The following is a 24,478-nucleotide window of genomic DNA, read 5'->3' as shown; positions in this document are numbered from 1 at the left end:
GTCTGCACTTGTTAAAGCCAAGAACATGGCCTCAATGGGTCTTGATAACATCCCAGGAAGGAGTTATTATTTAAATATAGTCTTAAAACAGGATGTGTGCCATATTAATGGAGGACTGAGATGTTCATTCCCTCATAAGGGAGGAATTTCAACAGATCCTGGAAACTACAGACTCATTAGTCTGACTAGTCTTATTTGTAAAGCCATGGAAATAATTATCATGGAAATTATCAACAAGGCTATAGGAGACTTGCAGGCACTGGATCCATCCCAGTTTGGCTTTGGCAAAGGATGGTCATGCTTAGTCAATCTGGTGGACTTCTTTGAAAAGGTCACTAAGGCAATGGATGAAGGGAAAAGAGTGCATATGGCCTACCTAGATCTGGCATTTGATACGATACCCCACTCAGGCATTGTCAACAAACTAATGTAATGAGGTATAAATGCCTTTATAACACACTGGATAGCTAAATGGCTCACTGATAGGACCCAGGAGGTTAGAACTGGTGTGGCTACCTCCACAAAGAGGCTGATCACCAGTGGAGTCTTTCAGGGCTCTGTGCTAAGCCTAGTCTTCTTTGGCATCTACTTCTCAGATGTCAAAGCCAATTTCAAAGGCCTCTGGCTAACCAAAAAATGAATAACAAAAAAGACACATTGAAAACAACCCAGGAATGAGACCAGTCAGTCCAGTTGAACAGTTTATTGTTGAGTGCTTTCATTCCTGAATGTAAGAACTTCTTCACAATGAAAGTTCTGAAGAAGTTCTTGCGTTCAGAAATGAAAGTGTTCAACAATAAACGGTTCAATTGGATGGACTGGTCTCATTCCTGGGTTGTTTTCACTCTGGCTAACCAAGTTTGCAGATGATCATTAACTGGGAGCAGTCAATGGATTCTTCCCAAGATGAGAACATCCTTCAGGAAGGTCTTACACAGACAAACCCTTGGTGCTAAAGCCATGGCTTCTAACTCAATACCATCAAATGCTTTGTAATACCTTTTGGGAATTCAGCCACCCCAGGTAGCTATGTCATCAATTAAATACCCTAAAAGTTGATTCACTAGTCAGGGATCTAGGAATTTATGTAGCTAGTAACCTAACCTTTGACCAACATGTGTCCAAGGTAGTAAAACAATCCTTCTATAATGCTCAACCTGTAAGTAAAGGCATGACATTTAGGTTCCAACAGGTCATCATTTCACTGAACTCAGCCATCATCAAATCCACCACAGAGTATAATGCCCCCTTTGATATACACCTGACCATATATGTGCAGGAACTGGAATATCCACAAAGGTTCCCTACAGAAAGAATACAGGGAGTAAACAAAATGTCCTATGCAGATTGCCTCAAAACCTCATCTCTTTACTTAGTATAACGCAGACTTCTGAGAGGTGATTTTTGCCTGGCTTTCCCTGGGCCCTGTTTTGATGAACCTTTTGCACATCTGCAAAACAAAAAGCATCAGATCTGCTAGATTAAAAGACCTAAATTTTGCATGCAACTTAAATAGGACATGGAGAGACAGATATGTTTCTCAGAGAATTCCTTGTCTTTGGAAAAAGCTCCCCATCTATGTGAATCAGAGTTCCTCTATATCCCTATTTAAGAGCAGTTTAGACTGATGGATGGGTAATCCGGAACCTACACCTGATCCAGTATCTCTGATGGACAGAGGCAGTCAATAAATAACCCCCTATATACATCAAATTTGTGGGTCACATTTGGATTGCACAGCTAGACTTATGAGGGTCCTATTGGTTGTTAGTCTAATGTCCACTTATGAACTTAGAAGATGATCTGTATTTGCAGGAGATCCAGATGCTTGAAATGTTAAAGATGTCAGCAAATGATAATGGTCTTCTCAAATGAACTAGTTCAAAGACAGAAGTCAGACTGAGTGGCTTTGGAATGCAAGAGAAAGGCTTAGCCCTATACAGAACTAGGCTATGGTCAAATGGGGCCCTAGGCAGGGTAATGGATCAGGCTTCAGGACAGCAGACCCTTGCAGCCACTTCATTTTTCCCCAGTTATCATAAACGCTGTTCAAACCCATCAGTGTGCATATTACTTTCTTCTCTGCAGTGATTACAAATATTTGGATTTAATATAAAACTTTTATTTTGAATTTTATAGCAAAAACACAGATAATCATTTGCATTTGGCATGCGTGTTTCATGTTAATGATGCAAACATGGACGCAGAGAGTGTGTGCATCTTCTTAAAGAAGAAATGTTTAATTTTCTTTTTAAATTAAAAAGTAAATGTGGAGGCCCTCTGGCCAGTTGTGCCCCCCCTCCCCCAGTCAACGAACCCTAGGCAACTGCCTAGGTTTCCTAGTGGTCGTATATGTGCAGTAGAGTTGTTGGGGGTTTCCTTGGTGCTTAGCCTCCATTGTTAGAAGGTTCTATGAAGAACATACAGATGAGGAATGGCTGCCTTGAAGTGAAATGATAATAAGAAGTCAAACAGCAGAAAAGGGGAAACAAATAAATCTTGTAACTGGTAACGGAAAATTCAGAAAATACATGCTTTGTCAGCTACGTATAAACAGTTCAAATTCCTGATTGTTAGAACTCGCCATACATGGACAGCTTTCAAGGAGGTGACTACAGCTTCTTTGAACTTGTAGGGGGCTGTATGGGTTTAGTTGTTATCTGAGATGTGCCTCTTTTCATGGTCGGAGTGAGAGAACACTCATTTGCTCACTATGTGTGGAGTACAAAGCTCATTTATATAATTTTATACATAGCTATATTTGTTTGCATAGGCTACAGATAGGTAAAATATGCATAGAATGTAAGGATAAATTTGCCATAGCTCAGAGTGTCAATAAGCCACGCTTGTCTTATTTCTGCATTCTTGTTACAAGGAATTGTACTTGATGCCTAGTTGTCACTGGATGTCATTAACTTGTTTCTTTACCTTTGGTTGTGGTTTAAAATCAGCTTGACTGATCAAGTATTTCATGAATGTAAATGTGTTTAAAAATCAAGTAAACAGATGTTAGATTCTTATTTTAGAAATCTAAAACAAATATGGAATTGTTTGAAGAAACGTGTTTGACCCACTATGAACATGCACATGAATTTTGGACTACAAGTTGGCAGCCTCCTTATCGCCTTCTTACAGTAAGGAGAGAGTTGTAGCAAATCTAGGTGCCCTCTCAGTCTACTCAGACATCTTGGATACAGGTCAAGGCAGTGCTGACTGCCTAGCAGGAAATGAAGGATAGTTGGAGGAAGTGATTGCTGGCTTAGTCTCTTTATATATTCTTTCAGTCTTGGGTCTTCCTAGATTAATTTTGCGATTGTTATTGCATTTCAGTGTATGGGTAGAAAGGGGGATAGATCTTGGGGGAGAGTTCAGCTGTTTAACTGGCTTACATTTAACAAAATTCCATAATCAGTTCAGACAAATGGTCCTGGCTAAGGTATTAAAGAAACCAACAGCAGATATTAGGCTAGTAGATGGGAACAAAGAGTTCCAGAATCATCCTGCTTTGTTGGGTGCATACCATTCTTATGTTGCAAAAGTGCACACTGGGACTGACAGGCTGCACCAGGTAATCTCTTTGACAAACAGGATTCAAGACTCTGATGTGGAGCCTTTGGATGGCTCAGCCCCTGTTCCACTTTATGCCATATTGAGTCCGACTAACACCCAGTACCCAATTTTTGGTCCCTTCATTTGTTCTTAAGGTACATGGAAACAGATGCAGTGATACCTGATATTTGTGGTGAAGTTACATAGATTAAAAAGGAGATATTCTCATCTTCTGACTATCTTTTGGATGCACTTAATGGGCATCACTACTTTCACCTGTGTATGGAATCAAGGGCTCTTTTGTGATGCTAAGCCAAGTGACATGGACAGTCATAAGAATGTTCATAACTTCTTAACAGAAGTAAATGTTGTAGGGGTGTATGCTGTCTTGCACCAACAAATTTTGTTTTTGCTTTCAGCAGAAGACAGAGATGTAGCTAAAAAGGTTGCAAGGGAATTCCCAGACCCTGTACCCAAAGGCAGCCATGCTAAGGCCTATAGGTTTAGTTGGAATGTATTTTGGCATAATTTAGTAGAGACAGAACATTCAGTTACTGGTACCAAGTTGCATTGTAGGGGGAGTATATTAGGGTTTTTTTAGGAAGAACGTGGTCGGACTTTACAGAGTATCAACAAATGGCTACAGGAGCTCCATCTAAATAGGTTCTTAGCAGAGGATCAAGAAAAATATGCTTCCAGAACTTCCAATGAAATTCAGCTTCTGGTGAAGACAATAAAAAGAAGTCTACTAGCATGATCGGCTTCAGCCAGAGGTTAGTAGAAATGGCTAAAGACATGATGCCAGAGGTTTGGAAAACAGATTGTAAAGACAGAAAACAAATTCATGGTGATATGCAACCACAGTGATGCTCCTTAAACCAAACAAGTTTCATTTGAAAGTTTGATTCCAGAGGCCAATGTCTCTTCTGTTGACAACAAGACTGATATCAATATGTGGACTCTGTGGCTGAAAATATGTTATCCTAGCTGAATAAGTCTGATCAGTACAGATTTTTGAAAGGGATGTAGACAATTAGCAACATCAGGAGAGGACACTAGTGTCCACATACTGTAGCAATGAAAAGGAACCCCCATCATATTCTTGGCTAAGATGCTGATAAAACATTTAACTAGCTGAAATTAGATTATTTGTTTATATTGCCATGACAACATCTCTTTGCAAAAATCATTGGTGAATTTCTGAAGAAGATTAACGGGTATGCATTTGCAGTCATCAAGAGGGGTACACAGATCGCAGAGGTTGTGCTAATTTTCTATGGAAATGAGATGCAGAAACCATTTTCACCATGGATTTGTTTTGTTTTATCCATCAAATCATTGAATCAGGCAATCTGCATGACAGCAGAGGCAAGAGGAATTAACATCAAGAGAAGGGAACATCAAATGGAACTGTTGATAATGCACCATGAAGAATCACTGGATCGATTGGGGGATATCGTACAAGTACTAAATGGCATCTCAGAAATGTCATGAATCAGTCAGCTTTGCTCTGTGTCTGCCACTCTCATGCTTAAAGTCTCCTGAAGCTGGAGAAGGTAATGGCAATCCACTCTAATATTACTACCAAGAAAATGCCAAAGAGACATCATATTGACAATACAAGATGATATTCACAGGTCTGCAGATATCCAGCATACTACTGTAGAAGACCACAGGACAAATGTGAGCAGTGCTTCAGATTATGGCCCAGAAAGATTAAAGTCAAAAGGAGAACCACCTTCTGAGCTGCCCAGAGTTAAAAGGAAAGTACAATGCTGCAAAGAATTATACACCACTGAAATTTGGAACATAAGAACAATGAAACACATTAAACTAATGGCAGTTAAGGATGAGATGACTGAAATAAACATTGCCATTTTGGGGAATTAGCAAATTACATTGGGCTAGTATGAGTCATTTTTACATTAGTTAATGGTCAGACCAGAATCTTCAGAAGACATGGAGTAGACCTAATAATTAAACAGGATCAAAATGTGTGCTTGTTTACAGAAAAAAAAGACAGAAGGCTCTTAATCAGACTTCAAGGCAAGCTGTTCAACATTCTGGTGATACAAGTTTATATTATAACTACAGATGCTGAAGAAAAGGAAGTTAACTAGTTTTACAAGGATCTACAGCACTCCTAAAATATGCTACACTTACCATAAATGATAAGACTAAAATATTTAGTCAAAGAACAGTTGGAAGACTGGGCAAGTCTGTCCTTGGAGTATGATATAAAGTGGGACACAAACCAAAAGAATTTGTCTAACATAATTCACTGATCATAGCAAACACTCTGTCAACAGCCAAAGAGACTCATTTTGGTAATGATTAAATTATTTTTTATAAATTATAATCAAACAGAAATATAATTTAGGATATTACATGATTGAGAAAGAATAAATTGATAGAAAATGGAGTAAAGCAATAAGTTCAAAATTTTGAGAAAGGCCAATTTTCAAACTAAGTTCACGATGTAAATGTTAACCACATTTATGATATTAGATAATGTGTCTAATAAAGAGTAATTGGAGTCATAGCAATATCTCCAAATAGTTGCATTTAATAAATATTGAAAAAAAAGAACAAGAAACATGCCTGTACCTACTATAATAATATTACTACTACTAATAATATGCTGCAAACAGAGAACTCTGTTTTCTGTGGAAGTACATGACACAGTGTGCCACAGTTTACTATACTGTGCATACGTGTGCACTTGCTTTATTCTGCGTTATCAATAAATAGTAGAGGACAGTGGTTCAAGTGATTATAGTGGAGGTGACGTTGTCTTCTTTGGGTTAGGTTAATTAGATAGTGAAGGAACTGTAGAAAGAGGAAATATTTTGTTAGCATTGAACTGCAGTTACAGACTTGTTAACAGTGTATTGTGATTTATGGCTTTAAAGCATCATACATTTAGTAGTTTTGCAATGTGTATTGATTTATATACAGTGTTGTCTGGTGAACTAATTAGATGGTAAAGCAAAACCGGAGCTATGGTTGAATCGGTGTTTAGAGTACTATATAGCAAAAATTGTTTAAAGTGCTTGAAGAAAAGCTGGAACTGCATGTATAAGCATTTTACGGCTAGAAAAAAGTTGTTGAAGGAAGCCTAGTTGCCAGACCCCTAATTGCAATGAATTATATAACGGCAGCACATACCAGAAAAACTGGAAGAGGGTATTGACTGTCTGAATTATTGGCAGTGTTTGCTCTGAAATATTAATGGAGACAAGGCATGCTGTTTATTGAAGTTCTAATGCTTTTTGTGTCGAGAGTTTTTTTATTTTTTATGGACAGAGACGATGGAAGAATATAAGAATGTTAAGGTGTTAAGGCAAGGAAGGGAAGGAAATGAATGGGTTAATGAATCATTTGTAAAGCTAAAATATGGCTTCAGAATTTGTGGATTAAACAGTGAAGGACAGTTTGGAAATCAGGAATGATGATTATACAAGCTTATATAAGGAAGAAGAGATGGACACACTAAGGAGCGCTATGAGTGAGGAAAGTAATCATAGGTGGTGGTTATAGTTGTAAGAAAGAGAAAATTGTCAACATTTTGGTTCAGCAAGAGGAAGAAAATGTAAAGAAAGAATAAAATAAGATAACTAAAGAGATTCTGGGTAGAGATAGTTGGGTAATGGGGGTAGGGCATGCAAGGTATTATGGGAGTTCATGACATTAGCAAGGAGTTATTGGGAGGTAATAGAATAACCAAGAGAAGGAATTAAGCTGATGATAAACTTAGGTGGAAAGGAGTTGTTAGGATGTAGTAAGGGAATTAATTTATGAACACATGGATAAAGAGATGATTTATGTCAGGGAATTGCTGATTTAGGAGAAAAATGGTGTGAGGACACAAAAAAAATTAAGATGAAGGGAAGTAAGTCTTAAGTGTTTGGGGCATTTGGAGACAAATGTAAGGGAATACAGGCAAAGACTTGGAAGTAATAGAAAGAGAAAATAAAATATGGAATAGGGATAGTGGTGGTGACTGTATTTTGGCACATGGCAAGCACAATGCTGGCAATGGATGAAGGATTATAGACTTTCTGTGATACTGAAGAGTAAAGCTGCCAAAGTGGGAGCTGTTGGAAACCACTGCAAGTGAAGAAAATGTCACTAAAGAAATTGGAAAAGGGACGCTGATGGTCAGTTCTCTATTAAAAGGGTGATATGAGGAATAAAGAAGAAAAAAGTTGTTTTGTATGTGTGAAAATGGTTCTGGAGTGAACACTGCAAAGGGCACTGAAGATTATTACATATACCTAGAAATTATACTTAAATTTTACTAGTCTGTAGTTTTCAGGTAATACATCTCTATATATAAGCATTAAATACATGTTACAGATCAGACATTTTCACTTTTTTGGCAACTAATATCATAAATGAAGCTACAATGAAAATCAAGTAACAGTATTTATTGCAGTTTAACTTAAGGTAAGCGCATCTTTTTGTCTTTGCTGTTAGCATCTGTTTCCAGAACAATACCAGTCTGTGCTGTTGTTATTAATGCAATGGTGTAGCAAAGAAATATTTTGCAAACACCAAACTTTCTGAGTAAGATGTAACCTCTAGTATTCAATGATGTTCTGCAATGCAGTTGATCTGCCATTCTCATTAACAGAATATAAGACTATTTTTTCAAACATACATCTCTTTTTGCATTGATAAATTAATCTCAGTGAGCTACAGGGCAGATTATGTATGGATTTATACAAACAGCGAAGTACTGATTTATGCATTTCAGTGACTATTTATAAATCCTATTTTGTCTAGAGATGCAACAAAGAAGAAAATCATACCTCTCGTTCCAACATTAATCCTTCAGCTCTTAGATTCTTTTCAAAGGTGCTTCTTTTCTCTACCTGAAGGCTTGATTTTTTATAAACAAGGATATAATCAATGCGTTTTTTTCCATCTTTGAAAAAGAGGCCTGACTGAACAGCATGGTTCATGTCCTCCTGCCCAGTAAAAACAAAGGTGTTATAATGTGATTACCAGTGGTTGTTAAGAAGCAAAAACAACAACATTCAGAATTATATAATTGGTTAAAGTTAACATTTAAAGTAAGCAATTTTTATAACAAACTGTATGTCCACAGGGATCCAAACCTCAATTAATTTATCTATGACAAATGGAGGCTGCATTTTAAATCTCACCAAGATACAAAGTAACAAATCACGTTTAGGATTAGTCTATGACAGTACTGGTAAATGAGCCGAAGTGGCTATTATTAAATAAAACAAACTGCTACTATACACATTTAGAGGGTATCAAAATGTGAAATGCTCTTTTCATAATTTACATAAGCCATCATCACTGACACTGTAATGATTTTCTTCCAGTGCTGTACTCTAAATGAGAATACAAGTTTGCTAATGTGCACCTTTGCTATTCATTTGCTATGCAATGCCATTTCAGTGACTCACAGAAATTACCTCGTTGTACCTTAGTGACCACTACTGATTCACTGTAAGATGAAAATGCATTTACTTTACAAATCCAGATTTGCTAACTGCTTGAGCTTATATGATGAAATTTAGGTTTACAAATTATATTGCATTCAGCTCTACTTATAATTTAAAAACCAATAAGGTAGAAATTAATCATAAGAGCTATGCCTCTGAGAGATAAAATAATGGTAAGCAAATTAAAAACAAACGTTCCTTGTGTCACTTTGTTGGTACTCTATTACTCTGTACTGCAGCATATCAACTCAGACTGGACCTATATGAAAACACAGTCTCTACCATAGTCAAAGCAACATATTTGAAATGTCAAATTTTTCATAGAAGAACAATATAACCCTACCCGGTAACAGAAGTACAGCGAAAGTGGAATACATGTTGTTGATTGGAACTCATGCTTGTATGCAAACAGAAAGAATCATAGAAAAAATACATTTTGAATTTGGATTTAGTCAAGTTAATGTTATAAGCATCAAATATGAATATAGACAGTTAATTCTAATACCTCTTCTGCCAGTCATGTAGAATTTACCAGTCAGTGGCTCAACAAGGAGCATGTATACATTTGATCCTGGTAGCTCAGAAGGCTGCGTGTTCTATTCTCTGCTCAGGTAGTTGGATTTATTTTCCCTTACTGACACTGCAGTACAGCATAAGGAGGTGTAGCACTCCTTCTAAGTGTGCCGTCCTTCAGATGAGACATTAAACTGAGGCCACATCCCCCTGAGTTAGTGGCAGCTCATGTGGATGCAAGAGATCCAGCAGCAAATACTGAAAAGAGTAGCAAAGTTTCCTGGTGCCTTGGGAACATTTCCCCTAGTCAGTATAAATTTGTCCTCAGGTGTCCTCTGGAAAGTGTCCACTGGCATAGTGGGACTAACAAAAGATGTTGTTGTTGTCTTTCGGCTTTTCCCGGTTAGGGGTCGCCACAGCGGAACTCCAGTCTGCTAATGATTGGCAGTAGATTTTCACGAATGCCGAGGTGCCAGCTCGACATCCAACCTTCAACGAAGGCACGCCCATTTACGCATGTCTTTCAAACACCACCCAACCACAGGGAGGACATGCAGACTCCACACAGACAATAAATAAATAAACAGATAAATCAAATGTTCTGTTTTCTTTTACATTATATGTTGATGTGTCCTAACACCTCACTGAAGCAGAGATGAGTCCTAATCGTTGAAAAATGGAATTATTATTAACTTTCTTTTCAAAAGCCTTTTCTCATTTTGATTTTATTTATTTATTTATTTATTTATTTGCTTAAAGCACATAAGTATCTTAATGTCTGACTGGGTTGAGCATATTTTAAACAGAGGCATTGGGAGAAAAGCTCTACATTAACATAACTACAATACACTCTAGAACAATGCAAGACAAAAAAAAACAGCTGAAAATAAATCCAATAGAATGTACAAATTCAGAACATGACATTCAACATGCCTCTTGAGAAAAAGACAATTTGTAGTATGAATACATATATATGGATATCTACAAACAAGTATAAAGAAAGGGTTATTGGGCACTAGACTTCAGGGAAGTAGGTAACCTTTGAAACACGGACTGCGATGTGATGAGTCTGCCATTTTTTAGAACATTCTGATGACAAACAGCTATTGCAACTGCGAGGGTTGGTCTCTCCCTCAGCAGTTCATAACCAAGGTGACTGATGGTGTACATCTGTTTCATTTGTATATCTCCCGTATTGTTACTATTACACTGTGACTTAGTGACATTAGGATATTTTGTTTTACGAAATACTTAATGGAGTTCAGTTGACTGGTTGACACCCTCAAAACAAAAGAAAAAATGATAGCCAACAACTGGAAACTGGTGTATAACAAGGGGGGGCTTCATTAAGAACACAAGCGACCGTGACATAATATGTAAAAGGCAATTAATAACCAAGTTATATGCAGCCAGTGTAGTCACAAAGAAAAATATAATACTGAAAAATGTAAAGCAACTGAAGTCTTTGAAGGAGGAGAAAATGGAAAGACACTCTCACTGGATGAAAATCTGCTCATAATAACAAGTCATATATAATACAACTATTGCTATGGCTATCTTCAGAATGCAAGCCAGTTCTACAACAAAATGCCAACTTCATGAAATGCCTGAAAATCAAAACAGAGAAATGCTCTCTTTTTCTTGCTACTTTGCAGGAGTAGCAATCCCCAACCCCCTCCCAAACTTATATATACTAAGTACATCATTGGACTAACTGAAAGACATCAGAAATTCACTAAAAAGTGAATCTTTGCTGGTGCTTAATTAGAAATCACACTGGCAATGATGTACCATGAGAAAAAACATTTAGCATTATGCTGTTTTTTTTTTTCTATGGGCTACTGACACTTCAGCAATTTCACGTGGAATATTTGAGAATGGACACTCCAACAGCCGTCACCATCTTGATTTATTATAATGACATTATATAACCACAGCGTAAAGGTCTTCTGGAACATCAAACTGTTTAGCTTATGTTTCCTGGAAGGATTACGTTTAGGCGGAAACATTATTAAACTCAGGAAGGTGCTCCCTTCCCAAAGTTGTTTACATTTACTTTCTATCAGGTTTTTTCTACTTTGCACCCCCCCACCTCTGAAACTGAATAATTTAGTGGACCAAGAGAGAGACAAGGAGAAGGTACAGGCTTTTTCCCGCTACTCTGTTCCTCACCCTGTAATACAACTGAAGTTTACTGAGTAAGGAGAAAATGGGGTATGTTATTGTAGTTGTTTGAATTAGTCACTTATAGTAAACATGCCTAAGAAGTCAATGTCCAGACCTATGGGGATACAAGCGATTGTCCCCACAATAATATTACTAGGACTAGGGTGTAGACACCTGAGCGATGCCAATGTTTTCCCTTTTAACTCAGCTAGGGGGAGTTTTATGTTTTTCTACATCAGACCTGCAGCAATTGTTTGTTAGACTATGCAGTAAGTCAAGAGACTTGAGCATTTATCCCTATAATACAAGATACGATTTATCAAATCCATTCTGACTGGCTGTCTCCTAACAACACTTTTTTCAAAGGCCACATGCAGCTGACTAATAATGGAAGTTCTCTCCTGGTAACACCATGCTCCTCTCCACTTCTCCGCAGTTAGTTTAGTTTCACTTCCACTCTACCCACACTCCCATCCACAACCCAGATTATTAAACTTATACTTCCTGTAGTCATGGTGTCCTTCCACAAAACAGATATATGTGAAATCTCTGCTAGTTTAATGAAAACAAGTTTTCATATTCAGTAGTATTGTCCTTCTACTGAAGGCATTGCATCAATTGTGATGTGTAGGAAGAACCAGCAATACCTCAAATAATGCTCCATCTATCAGTACCTCACATGATGGTCCATCTATCAGTACCTCAAATGATGCTCCATCTATCAGTACCTCAAATAATGCTCCATCTATCAGTACCTCACATGATGGTCCATCTATCAGTACCTCAAATAATGCTCCATCTATCAGTACCTCATATGATGCTCCATCTATCAGTGCCTCAAATAATGCTCCATCTATCAGTACCTCACACAATGCTCCATCTGTGGTGCTTCACATGACCTGGAAATGGGAATTCATCATTGTTTCTGTCTCTATGTTTAAGTTTTGCATAAGTACATGGCAGGGCTAGCCACCTGGTGGCATAAACATTGTCTTAAGGTGATGGTCACTCTTGCTCTGACACCTTGACCCCATGTACAACATAGAAAAATGAGGGAAGGTGGCAATGTCAGTTTCGATATGGACACCTGAGAGGCATCAACATCTAGTCTTACTAGCGTGTTATGATTTTCTTGAGGTTTTGTAGCTCGCCATGTGAATTGTCACACAGTGAAACACTTTTATATGAACACCAAACAACCAAGTAAAAAAAAATGGGCAAAACAACACAAAGTATTCATTTAAGTAGAAATATTTGTGGAAATCACACATTTATAAAAAATCAGACAGAATATAACAACTGATATATGCCAGCAGATACAGTACAATATAGTACAATCAAAGTAAACATGTAGTGATGAAAACTAAAAAGTTTTTTAGATGATTAGATGATCTCTTAACATATAATGGTCAATTGTATGAGCATACTTGCTTAAATATGCATTGCATATACATGGTTCAGAATAAATGCTTTAAATCTAGAGAAAAATATTTTCATCATACTTTATATATAAATTATTGTTTTCAGAATATAACAACTAATATATGCTGGCAAATAAAGAGCAGTTTACTTCAATCAAACTCTGCATGCATTGATTTTTTTTAAAACAAGTATTGTATAAATGTCATTGATAGTTCTATAATCCCACTTCTTCAACTATACCAATGCATGCAAAAAATTCACAATGAGTCAGTTATACCTGGGGAAAAGATTGCCCATTGATTAACTGATGTCCTTTGCTTGTCAATTGTTGATGTAATACCTGTGTATTCAGTTTAAAATCACTGCACCCATCAGTGTCAGTAAAAGTACTTATTGCTGTTAGATGAACCAAAGTGCATTTATAATGTACATTTGAGAGCTTGTTGCATCTAGTATTACTTAGGATTTTCAGTTATTTGAAGCTTAAAAGGTTTAGAGATTTATTCAATGCAAAAAAGTGCTGCAGAAGCATGTAATTAAATAGATATCCCGAGGGATGGTGCAAGTGCTGTATGAACAAATCTGAAAAAAGAATTACTGTTTATGGCAGAAAAAGAAGAAACTCTAGCCACCTTGTTGCACCCTAAGTAATAATGCCTTCAGATGGAGGGGTGAGTATTATGAATCTAAGTAAATATGAATTCTAACTATAAATAGTAACAGACTGAGGTTGTGATGAAATATTTTGGACTAGTATTACTTTGGTATGCAAATTAGCAAATCCTGTCTTTACATATTGTCCATCAACAGCTGATATAAAAAGTTTAATTGCTTTCTAGAAGAGTATAGTCATCTGGAAGAAGGTAAAATCTCAAGTTGAGGAAGGTGTCCATTCAGCTAATGTTCAGAGTCAGCTCCTCAATTCAGATGAAGTATTCAAGCAAGTCCAGAAGGTCACACTGACTGAAGCTCCTGAAGTGAACATCTGGGCAGACAAAAACTTAAGAGTGCCTCTGGGGAAAGACTTTCAGGTGGTCTAAAAGAAATTCTGGAAAATAATTTTGTATCACTTAATGGGGAAAATGAAGTCTCAGTCAAACTGTATTAAGATCAAGCAAGTGTTGGCCATTAATGGAGTGACTGCTGGGAAGTTAAAGGAGCAGTATAGTAAGTTCTTAACCCTGTTAATATACTTTTCATCCAAAAGCCTGTAGCTGAAATTCCTGGGGGCATAACAGCCCATCAAATCGATTTATGGAGGCGATCCAACTGGAGATGTTGAAGAAATTGTCCAGAGTTAGGGTAGCGTAGCTACTATATTTTATCAGTGCTGCTGATAACCTGTGGAGAGTAATTCTGGAGGGGTAGAATGTGGTAGTGGTAGTCACTATTTTTAAAATAAGGAATCAGAAGGCAAGTTGTACATACAGATCATTAGACTCCTTAGCCTCTGTGGAGAAGCCCGAGTCAAAGTGCTGAAGAAGTAATTCTGAGTAATAAACAAACCTTGGAGTCTTAAGGAAGAATGTATTTTTTTTCTCCATGTAATGAAACAGTAGAAAACTTCATTTTAAATGTTGTAAAATTACAGTAGGGTTTATGGAAAATTGCCAAACTGCTCTGAAGTTGTTTTGTGTATCTGGGAGAGGCTTATAACTTAATGCTCCAGTTCACACTGTTGAAGGTCTTGTGCATATACAAAGCACTGGGGATGCTGCTGTGATATCCATTAACTTAATGCTCCAGTTCACACTTTTGAAGGTCTTGCACATATACAAAGCACTGGTGATGCTGCTGTGATATCCATTTCCTTTTTGAATGCAGTAAAATGTGTAGCAACATTCTTAGAATTAAGTTACATTTTTTCACGGTGGATGCCAGGTTCTAACAAAACTGAGTATATGACATCATTCCTGTCCCTGATTTTAATGGACAGGATGTCAAGACCAAGTCAAGGTTGCAATTGGCATCAGTGTGTCACTCTGCTATTTTCAAAATGATGGTGCCCCTTAGCCTTCATATAACCATGATGTCCAAAATGCAAGTAAGGTACTTAAGAATAGGTACCTTTGAGGTCATGTTACTCATCCATCAAAGGGTGACTTAGTCCTTTCATGTTGGGACAGTGAAGAGAGCTGTGGCTGGTGGAGAAGTGTAAGTTCCAAAAAATCTCATGCATTAGTGACAGAATGGAGAAAGTCTGACTATGAGAAGGAGACTGGGGCAGCAGTAGTACTATTGTAGGCACTTAACCAATTTGCAGTGATGGACTTGGAGCTAAGTCAACAAAGGAGACCTTATGTTTATAGTCAATGACCCATTACCACAAACAAACAGTAATATCCTATGGATATAATGACCGAAGGACAAGACTATGGATAAAGCGTGTCCAAATGAGGGGTGCCTGAATGTTTATTGGTATTACCTTCTGTGACAGAGCAGGGATCTCAGTGATCCAGGAGGGCAGTGAAGTACAACCACTGTTCCTTTGGGTCAAGTGAAGTTAATGAGGAGATTCAAGCATCTCATAAGTTTTACCTTTGGGTTGCTGTCGTTAGATATGACTTCAGCACAGCCCCCTGGAAGGAAGCTTGGAAAAGTCTCATGATTCACTAGAAGGATTATATTTCTTACATGCTTAGAAATGTCTGAGGATTCCTGATGATGGGCTGAAAACAATGGTTGAGAAAACAGAAATATGTTCTGTCTTACTTAGGTTGTTGTCACTTTGACCCGCACCGAGAATATTGAAAAAAAAGTAAAATGAAGAAGTCAGCATATAAACTTTTGGATTAGCCATACAACAGAGAATTAAATGAAAGAATTACACAAAAGAATGCAGCGCAACAAAGAAACATTATCTGACAGCTACTGAGAGTTCTCTTGAATCTGCATTAATATTGAAGTTTGTCTGATGCAGTCTGCTGAACATTTTTATGAATGAATGACCCATGTAATATAGTATATGTCATTTACAGTTTGTCCTGTACTCGATGACTTCAATTTTTTCAGGTGGTCACCCTACATCTGAAGAGAGTTTTTTTTTGGATAATTCTACTTACACAGATTTCAAACTTCTATACGTAAAGCTTAATGGAGTTTAAGCTGGTTGGCTGAGCACATTTCATTGATACTGACTAAACGTTTTGCTTGTGTTGGGCTTTCTGAGAATGCAATCAAGTACACAAAATTAAGGACTTGAGTATATACAGGAAAAGGGATACTCACGGATGTTCTATGTAATTATTACAGGAAAGTGCTACTGATATACAAAAATATACTAAATGCACAGAGACTTTCATACTGATGATATTACTAAAATAAAACTTAGCACTTAAGCCCAGAAGTCTACAGTGCTAACAAGAATGGCTTCAAATAGGCATACTGGCTCTGCTCACATAAATATATTCTGAGTAATACACAAAATCTTGCCATTTTATGATTATGTTTATTTCCATTCAAGTCTTGAAAGTTTTAAGTGTGGAGGGAGGAGCTGGGAGGAGACAAATGTGTATGAACGGCATTTAGAGACTGGGATTACAAAATCAAAATGTTCCTGATAATAACTACCAAATGCTGTGCAAAGTCTAATAATTTTATCCAAGGTCTAAAGAACAGTTAGTGCACAGCATATTTACGTTCAAAGTAACCAAAAAGTGACAGTTCTTTTTCGAGAAGATGGGTTTTTTGTGTATCTGAAGTGAGATACCTGAAACCTGATTGGACCCTTTAATCTAAAAGCATCAATGACAATGCATGTATGCTGACACTACAGCATTTGTAAAGATATTTCTAATAGATCATTATAGATCATAGACTATAGTACCTTCCCTTGTGGCACATTTTAAGCCTAGCCAATTACTCCATGTGAGAATCAAACCCTGCACCTTGTGTTTATAAGGCAAACACCTTAACTATCATGCCAGCCTCCATGGAAATAAAGGAAGGAATTCACAAAAATGGTACACAACTGCATTGGGCTAGTGCACAATAAAGTACACATAACATAGCCCAACATATTTTACTAAGGTATAGAGACTCCTTGAAGTATTTGGCTATAATACTCTGTTTCTAGAAGAGTCCTGGTATGCAGTAGGTATGCAAATGATGTGTTGCAGTATCTTCTGTAACCCACAGGCATGGGAGATATTAGTTAATGTGTTTATTGCAACCTGTCATGGATACAGATACAGGAGTGAACTAACAACACCAACCTTAGATGCTACATTTCCAATCTCAGATGGTCTTATAAATCAGGTGTTTTGCACAGCAGAGGATGACCAGGCAACATCATAAGAAGGCAATAACTTAGAATTTTGAAAACTAGATAAATACAGATGCCAGAGTCCGTGTTTTACATACACTGTGCAAAATGCAGTGAAACAGTAGAAGTGCCACACACTGTGACTGCCAAACTTGAAGTGAAGCACAAGAGCTCCAAACAGTGGACGCCCATGCAGCACTGAATCAGACCACTGACAAGCACATCTAATTATTTCTTCTCTGCTGAGAAGGCGAATCAGGTGGCAGGATCTATAAATCTTTCACTTCCATGACTATGGAGCACAGGAAAATCAAGGTACACCACAATCATTCTGCAACAGTGCACCTGTCATATGCATTTTACACAGACAGACAGGTGCACACGCATGCACACACAAATATATTACAGACATTTAGCTAGGGTGGGGTGAAGGGGACAGGTGTCCTAGGGGCACAATCATGAGCACTGATAACCTTTTTTTTCTTTTCTTGCATTTTTTTTTTTTTTTTTTCTCCTCATATTGAATATCTGAAGGTATTCAAAAGGTGACATGGTGCTTCAGGGAGAAGTATAACATGACATGTTGCTCCAGGGAGGAGTGTCACAACAGAGAAGAGGCAACAACTGAACCAACTATGGCTCTGCATACATATATATATATATATATATATATATATATATATATATATATATATACATATGTATATCTATACACACACACACACACACACACACACACACACACACACACACACACACACATGCACACACACACACACACACACACATATATATATATATATATATATATATATATATATATATATATATGGTTCCCTGTTTAAAACTCAAAGGTTCATAATGTTTAATGCCTAAACACTGAGAATGAAATGTTGCAAAATTACTAGTGCATAACACAGAGACTGACAACACTGACTGGATGATAAAAAAATCAAGAAATTAACACAAATTCACTTTACTAAAAAAAAATTAAAAAATTCTAAGCTTGTTTCCTGCCTTTCCTGTAACTAGTCTAGTCTAGATATAGATTTGCTGTATCCAGGACTGTTTGTAAGCTTCTGAGCCCCCCAAGCCTTTCTGTGTTGGAGTGAAGCCTTCTAGCTTATCAGTGGGAGTGGTAAGCACTAGGTAGCCTATCTACCATAAGAGGAGTGGTTTCTGGCCCAGAAATTGTAGTATATTGGCTGTTTAGGCAGTTTTTCCATCTCTTTCAACTTTCTCATTTAAAAGCCCGCGTTTGCACTTTTCCCACCTTTCATGAGCTAGTCTAATCCAGATAGAGGTTTGCTGTATCCAGGACTGTATGTAAGCTTCTGAGTCCACTAAGCCTTTCTGTGTTGGAGGGAAGCCTTCTAGCTTATCAGTGGGAGTGGTAAGCACTAGGTAGCATATCTACCACAAGAGGAGTGGTTTCTGGCCCAGAAATTCAAGTTTATTGGCTGTTTGGTCAGTTTTTCCATCTCTTTCAACTTTCTGGTTTAAAAGTCCATGTTTGCGCTTGTTTCCCACCTTTCTTGTAACTAATCTAGTCCAGATACAGATTTGCTTTATACAGGACTGTATATAAGCTTCTGAACAGTGCCAAAGTCTCCTCTTCAAATTTTCCCTTAGATCTACTAGTTCTCTCCTCTCCTGCACTTTTACTAGTTTATTAGTCTAGCACTTTACCAGACTTCTTGTAACAATTATTGTAGCACACAAAAGTGCTACCAGCACTAAACGCTCTACAAGGAAACAGCTCCAGTAATTTATTAATGCCCACCCCTTCAGGCATGTCTAAAGGTCAGTTCCCTGTGCTTTCTCTTATTAACCTGGTGAACTTGGGCATCCAGAGGCAATGTAGCAACTGCCTCATGTACACTGATGACTCTCTCCTCTTACCTTCTAACACTCAGACTTGCGAGAGATGCACTTATATAGCCAAATTGGAAGCCACACACTCTCCAGCCAAGACCGGAATAGCTGGTCAGGAGAAGGTCAACACTCTCACCACACCACATGGAACACACAGCCCTCCAGAACACACACCAGCACTGCCTTCACATAAAAACACAAACCGCATACCCACCTTGACAGAGACTCTCAATAAAAATCTACCAAAACAGCCAAGACCTCCAAGGCAGAAAAGCACTCGACCACCACAACACAGCACTAATCACGAGATACATAACTCTCCTAAACAGTGTGCCACTCAACGAAAGCCCCTAAGGCAAAACAGCATGCCCAACACACTAGTCATAGGTGACTCGATAGTGAGGCACACTGATGTCCCACTCACTAGGTTGAATAAGAAGAAAGTACCAGTCAGCTGCCTGTCAGGCACCAGGATCTGCCACATAATATACACACTCAGGTCCCTCAACAACAGTTACAAATATGACTCTGTCATTGTACATGTGGGTGTGAATGACCTGAGATGTACCTCCCTGGACTACATGAAAAGAGACATGGAGGAGCTCTCAGATTATGATTATGTAGCCCAGGTGGGTATGACCTTAGCCCTGAGCAGCATCCTACCATCACCCAGAATGATACCACAGTACAAGCAGAAAATGATTGATTTCAACAATTGGCTAAGTTTCGGGTGTCATTCTAAGGGATCCAGTATCTGTCTGCCTGGGATGACATGACTGACAGACATCGATGCTTTGACAGAGATGGCCTGCATCTGTCACCAATTTACTCTACCGGATACTGGCCAAGGCTCTTGCCACCCCTATAGTGCCTTTTTTAGCTGGTGCTCAAAAGACCAAATTACCATCGTAACAGCTACAAACAAATGCAATCTGAGGGTCTTGCTGCTCAATGCTAGAAGTCTAAATCTCAAAATGCACTCACTCAAAGCACTCCTTAAAATGGAGAATATCGACATTTGTGCCATAACAGAGAACTGGTTCAAGGCAGCAGAAAGCACCCCTGCGCTACTAGGCTATAACTCATTCCAAACCTCTTGGCCCCAGAACTTGGACCGAAGCTCCAAAGGCGGTGTATTTTCCATATTCATAAAGGATGCACACACCTCCAGACTGGTAGCCCAACATAAAGCATCTCAGTTACTTCAGGTGCAGTTAACACTGAGTAAGACAGTGATTCAGGTTGTAGCCTGCTATAGATCCCCAACCATGTCCCAAGACTCACAATACACATTCCTAAGTATCATGGGGAATATTAGGGTCCAACCTAACACTCTCATAATGGGCGACTTCAAATACCCCACCATTAACTGGGAAAACTACTTATGTACCAATACACTTGCCAAACGTTTCCTGGAATTCATTAATTCCAATGCCCTAGACCATCTCATTCTTACCTCCACTAGAGTTAGCAACATCCTTGACCTAGTCATTACTAATATGGGCAACTGTTGGGTCTACACCAATAGTCAAGTCCTCCCTGGTTAGATCCGACCACAAACTAATCACCTTGGAAAGGTAACCACCATGAAAAACTTCTCCAAAGCTAACTTTGGGCTCCTAAAACAGAGGTGGCTAACTTCATGGCACCCATGCAAATGGAGATCAGTTGCATGACCATCGAACCATACACCAATGCACTGTATGAACACGTACACAAATTCATGGATCTTGCCATACCCAATAGAACCATCACACCCCCCCCCCCAAAAGAGAAAGCCAATCTGGTGGTCCTCTGCCATAAACAAACACTACAACAATACGAGGAAACTAATACGGAATAAGGTGAAGTCCCAAGACTAAAAACTCCCTTATCAGCCTCAACAAAAAGTTGAGATCCCTAATCAAATCCTCTAAAGCTAGCTATGAAAACAGAATTGCAGCAGATAGTAAAGACAACCACAAGGCCTTCTATAGTTATGTAAAGAATCTCAATGGCAATACCCAGATTTGCTCTGAGCTACTGCACAATGGTATCTTCTATACAGAGCCAAATGATATTGTCAATATACTGGCCAACAGATTCAGTGTCAACTTTACCCTCCCCCCAAAGGGACCAGTCACAATACCAGTAAATTGCCAGGCCACAGTATTACTGATGCAAAGGTTAAAACAGCACTGTCCAAGGCCAAGAATACAGCTTCTATGGGACCTGACAATATCCCTGGATGTGTTCTACATGAACTACAGACTGAACTGGCACCTCACCTGTGTGCCCTGTTCAATCACAGCCTCACCTCAGGCTTTGTCCCTACCAAATGGTGCACTGCTACAGTCATCCCTCTCCACAAAGGAGGAGTGGCTACAGACCCTGGGAACTATCACCCCATTAGCCTGAGTCTGATATGCAAATTATGGACCACATCATCATGGACCTAATAAACAAGGATATAGGGAATCTCTAAACTCTGGATCCCACACAGTTTGTTTTTGTGAAGGGTAGATCATGCCTGTTCACTTGAGCAACTTCTCTGAGTCAGTCACCAGAGCTGTGGATGAAGGCAAGGTGGTTAATATAGCCTACCTTGATCTGGCCAAGGCCTTTGATACCATTCCCTACTCAGCAATCACAGAAAAACTCACTAAGCTAGGCATTAACCCTTATATCACTAGGTGGGTTGCAAACTGGCTCACAGGTAGAACCCGCAGTGTGAAAGAAGCTGACTCCTTGTCAGACTGCCGACCAGTCATGAGTGGAGTCCCACAGGATTCAGTCCTGGGTCCTCTCCTGTTTGGTATCTACTTCTCTGAAGTCCCGGACAAAATGAAGGGACTCTGGCTGACAAAGTTCGCAGACAATTGCAAGTTGGGAGCAATTATTAACTCCACGAGTGATGTTTACATCCTATAGAAAGGCCTCACTGAGAGCAAAAAAAACTGTTTCTGTTATTGCATTGTGCTAATATGTTAAACTGTTAAAAAAACTTTGACTATTTGTAAATATTACTCTTATTGCACTGTAGTAATATGTCCACTCTACTAATATGTGTTTTTCAATTTGTTTAATTTTGCTTCATTTGTGCACATTACATTTCTTTAATAACTTACTCTTATGTTAAATCTGTAATTTCTAATTCTCTGGAGATTTTCTCCCCAGGACTCCATTGAAAACAGGCTCCTCGTGGCCCAATGGACTATCCTGGCAAACAAACTATAAATAAATAAATATAAATAAATAAATAAATATATATATATATATATATATATATATATATATATATATATATATATATAAAAATCCCTACGTCACTCGATGGGTTGCCAACTGGCTTACTGACGGAGCCCACACTGTAAAAATAGCAGACTCCAAATCCAGCTCCAGACAAGTGGAGTACCTCAGGGTTCAGTCCTGGGACTGCACTTGTTTGGCATCTGCTTCTCTGAAGTACAGGACAACACTAAGGGACTCTGGCTAACAAAGTTCACAGATGACTGCAAACTGGGAGCCATTATTGAATCCCCAAATGATGTGGATATTCTACAAAAGGGCCTTACAGAAACAGATGCTTGGTGCCAGAGCCATGGGGTCAAGCTTAATGCCAAAAAAATGCATAGTTATCCACTTTGGGAAAAAAACATGTACCCATGAATTACCACATAGGTGGCAGTACACTAAACACTGAAAGTGTGATGAGAGACTTAGGGACACAGGTGGACAGTGGTCTCACCTTCAATAACCACATCGCCACAACAGTCAGGAAATCCTTCTACATGGCACACCTCATCACTAAGGGATTTTTATCCAGAAAAAAGAGGTCATTGTCCCACTGTACTCATCCCTCATTATACCCATTATAGAGTACAACACCCATTTGGTATGTACCTCACAAGACATCTGCAACAGCTGGAAAGGCCGCAAAAATACCTCACTAAAAGAATCACAGGCCTAAAGCAAATGCCCTGTGCTGACTGTGTAAAAAAACTCCAGCTATACTCTGTGGCATATCGTCTACTCAGAGGTGATCTCTGCTTAACATACAAAGCCATGTCAAACTCTGAGCTGTTGGACATGCTCCACTTAAAGAAATCCCAATCCCTCCGAGCCACATGCTCCAAAGATCTAAACCTTATCATCACAATGAACAAAACATGCTAAAGGGATAAGTTCCTGACCCAGAGACTCCCCATACTCTGAAACAGACTGCCCATACATGTCAAGCAGAGTGCCTCTTTGGCCCTCTTCAAAAGGAACCTTGATGATTGGATGGGAGATAGGAAATTCAAACTGGGGATTATGTCAGTCACCCTGCTAGACATGGGTCCAGGGAAGTAAATATTGTGGGAAGAAATATCCAGGGAATTGTTATGGCTAGGCTTGTACAGGCCCTTGGGCCGATAGCCTAGTACCAACCTATATATATATATATATATATATATATATATATATATATATATATATATAAAATATAATATAATATAGGGTCTATGTCAATTATTCAAACACTTAAAATGTCGAACGTTATATGGCAGAGACCATAGATTTGGTCCTTTATATTGCAAGTTCATTTCATTGATGACAAAAAAAAATTAGGCACATTTCGGCTAAAACTGATTTTGTTGAAATCACATTGCAATGAAACACTTTTCATTGAAAATTATAAATTGTTTAATGGTATAGAAAGTGACTGCTGGTATATTTTTGGAGCATAGGAAATACAATACAAATTAGTGTTAAGTACTTGTACCTTGGTAATGACCTCTGTTATGCACTGTCATCTCTGGAAGTTTATGTATATGTGTGACAATGATTCAGTGTGTGAACGGAATTCTCTTTAACTCACAGTTGTAGATTTTGTGTATAAGAAATTACACTAAAATGGGTTTCTCTGAAATGTGGTTTTGGTGAAATGAGCTTGCAATGTATGTAGAGAAAGAGTGGGGAGAAAGGGGGGAGGGTGGCAATAGTATTCCAACACCATCTCAATATTGAATTACATGATGGTAATCCCCCTGTAGGCAACAATGTAGAACTAATCCTTGCTAAATTAAAACTAAACCCCAACAAACATATAAATATTGTAGGTGGTTACATCCCACCAGGCAATAACACTACTATAATGGAAAACCTACTAGACTGGATTTAAAACTCTCTCCCACAAGAAACTATACTATTAGGTGACTAATATTGACTGGTTTAGCTGCTCCAGTTG

General features: G+C 38.3%; 1 protein-coding gene across 1 annotated transcript in view; it reads right to left on the bottom strand.

The window, feature by feature from the left end:
- Nucleotides 1–24,478, bottom strand: part of ANO3 (anoctamin 3) — a 3,574,693-nt gene that overhangs the window by 1,554,234 nt on the left and 1,995,981 nt on the right. Inside the window, exon 5 of the mRNA XM_044059352.1 lies at nt 8,364–8,522. Coding sequence (XP_043915287.1) covers nt 8,364–8,522 — 159 coding nt within the window. The remainder of the gene's footprint in view (nt 1–8,363; nt 8,523–24,478) is intronic.

This window comes from Protopterus annectens, chromosome 17.part0, assembly GCF_019279795.1.
Source record: "Protopterus annectens isolate FY-2018-M chromosome 17.part0, PAN1.0, whole genome shotgun sequence".
Classification (NCBI taxonomy): domain Eukaryota; kingdom Metazoa; phylum Chordata; order Ceratodontiformes; family Protopteridae; genus Protopterus; species Protopterus annectens.
Note: the sequence above shows the minus strand (reverse complement) of the source record. Positions and strands in the feature narration are given on the sequence as shown.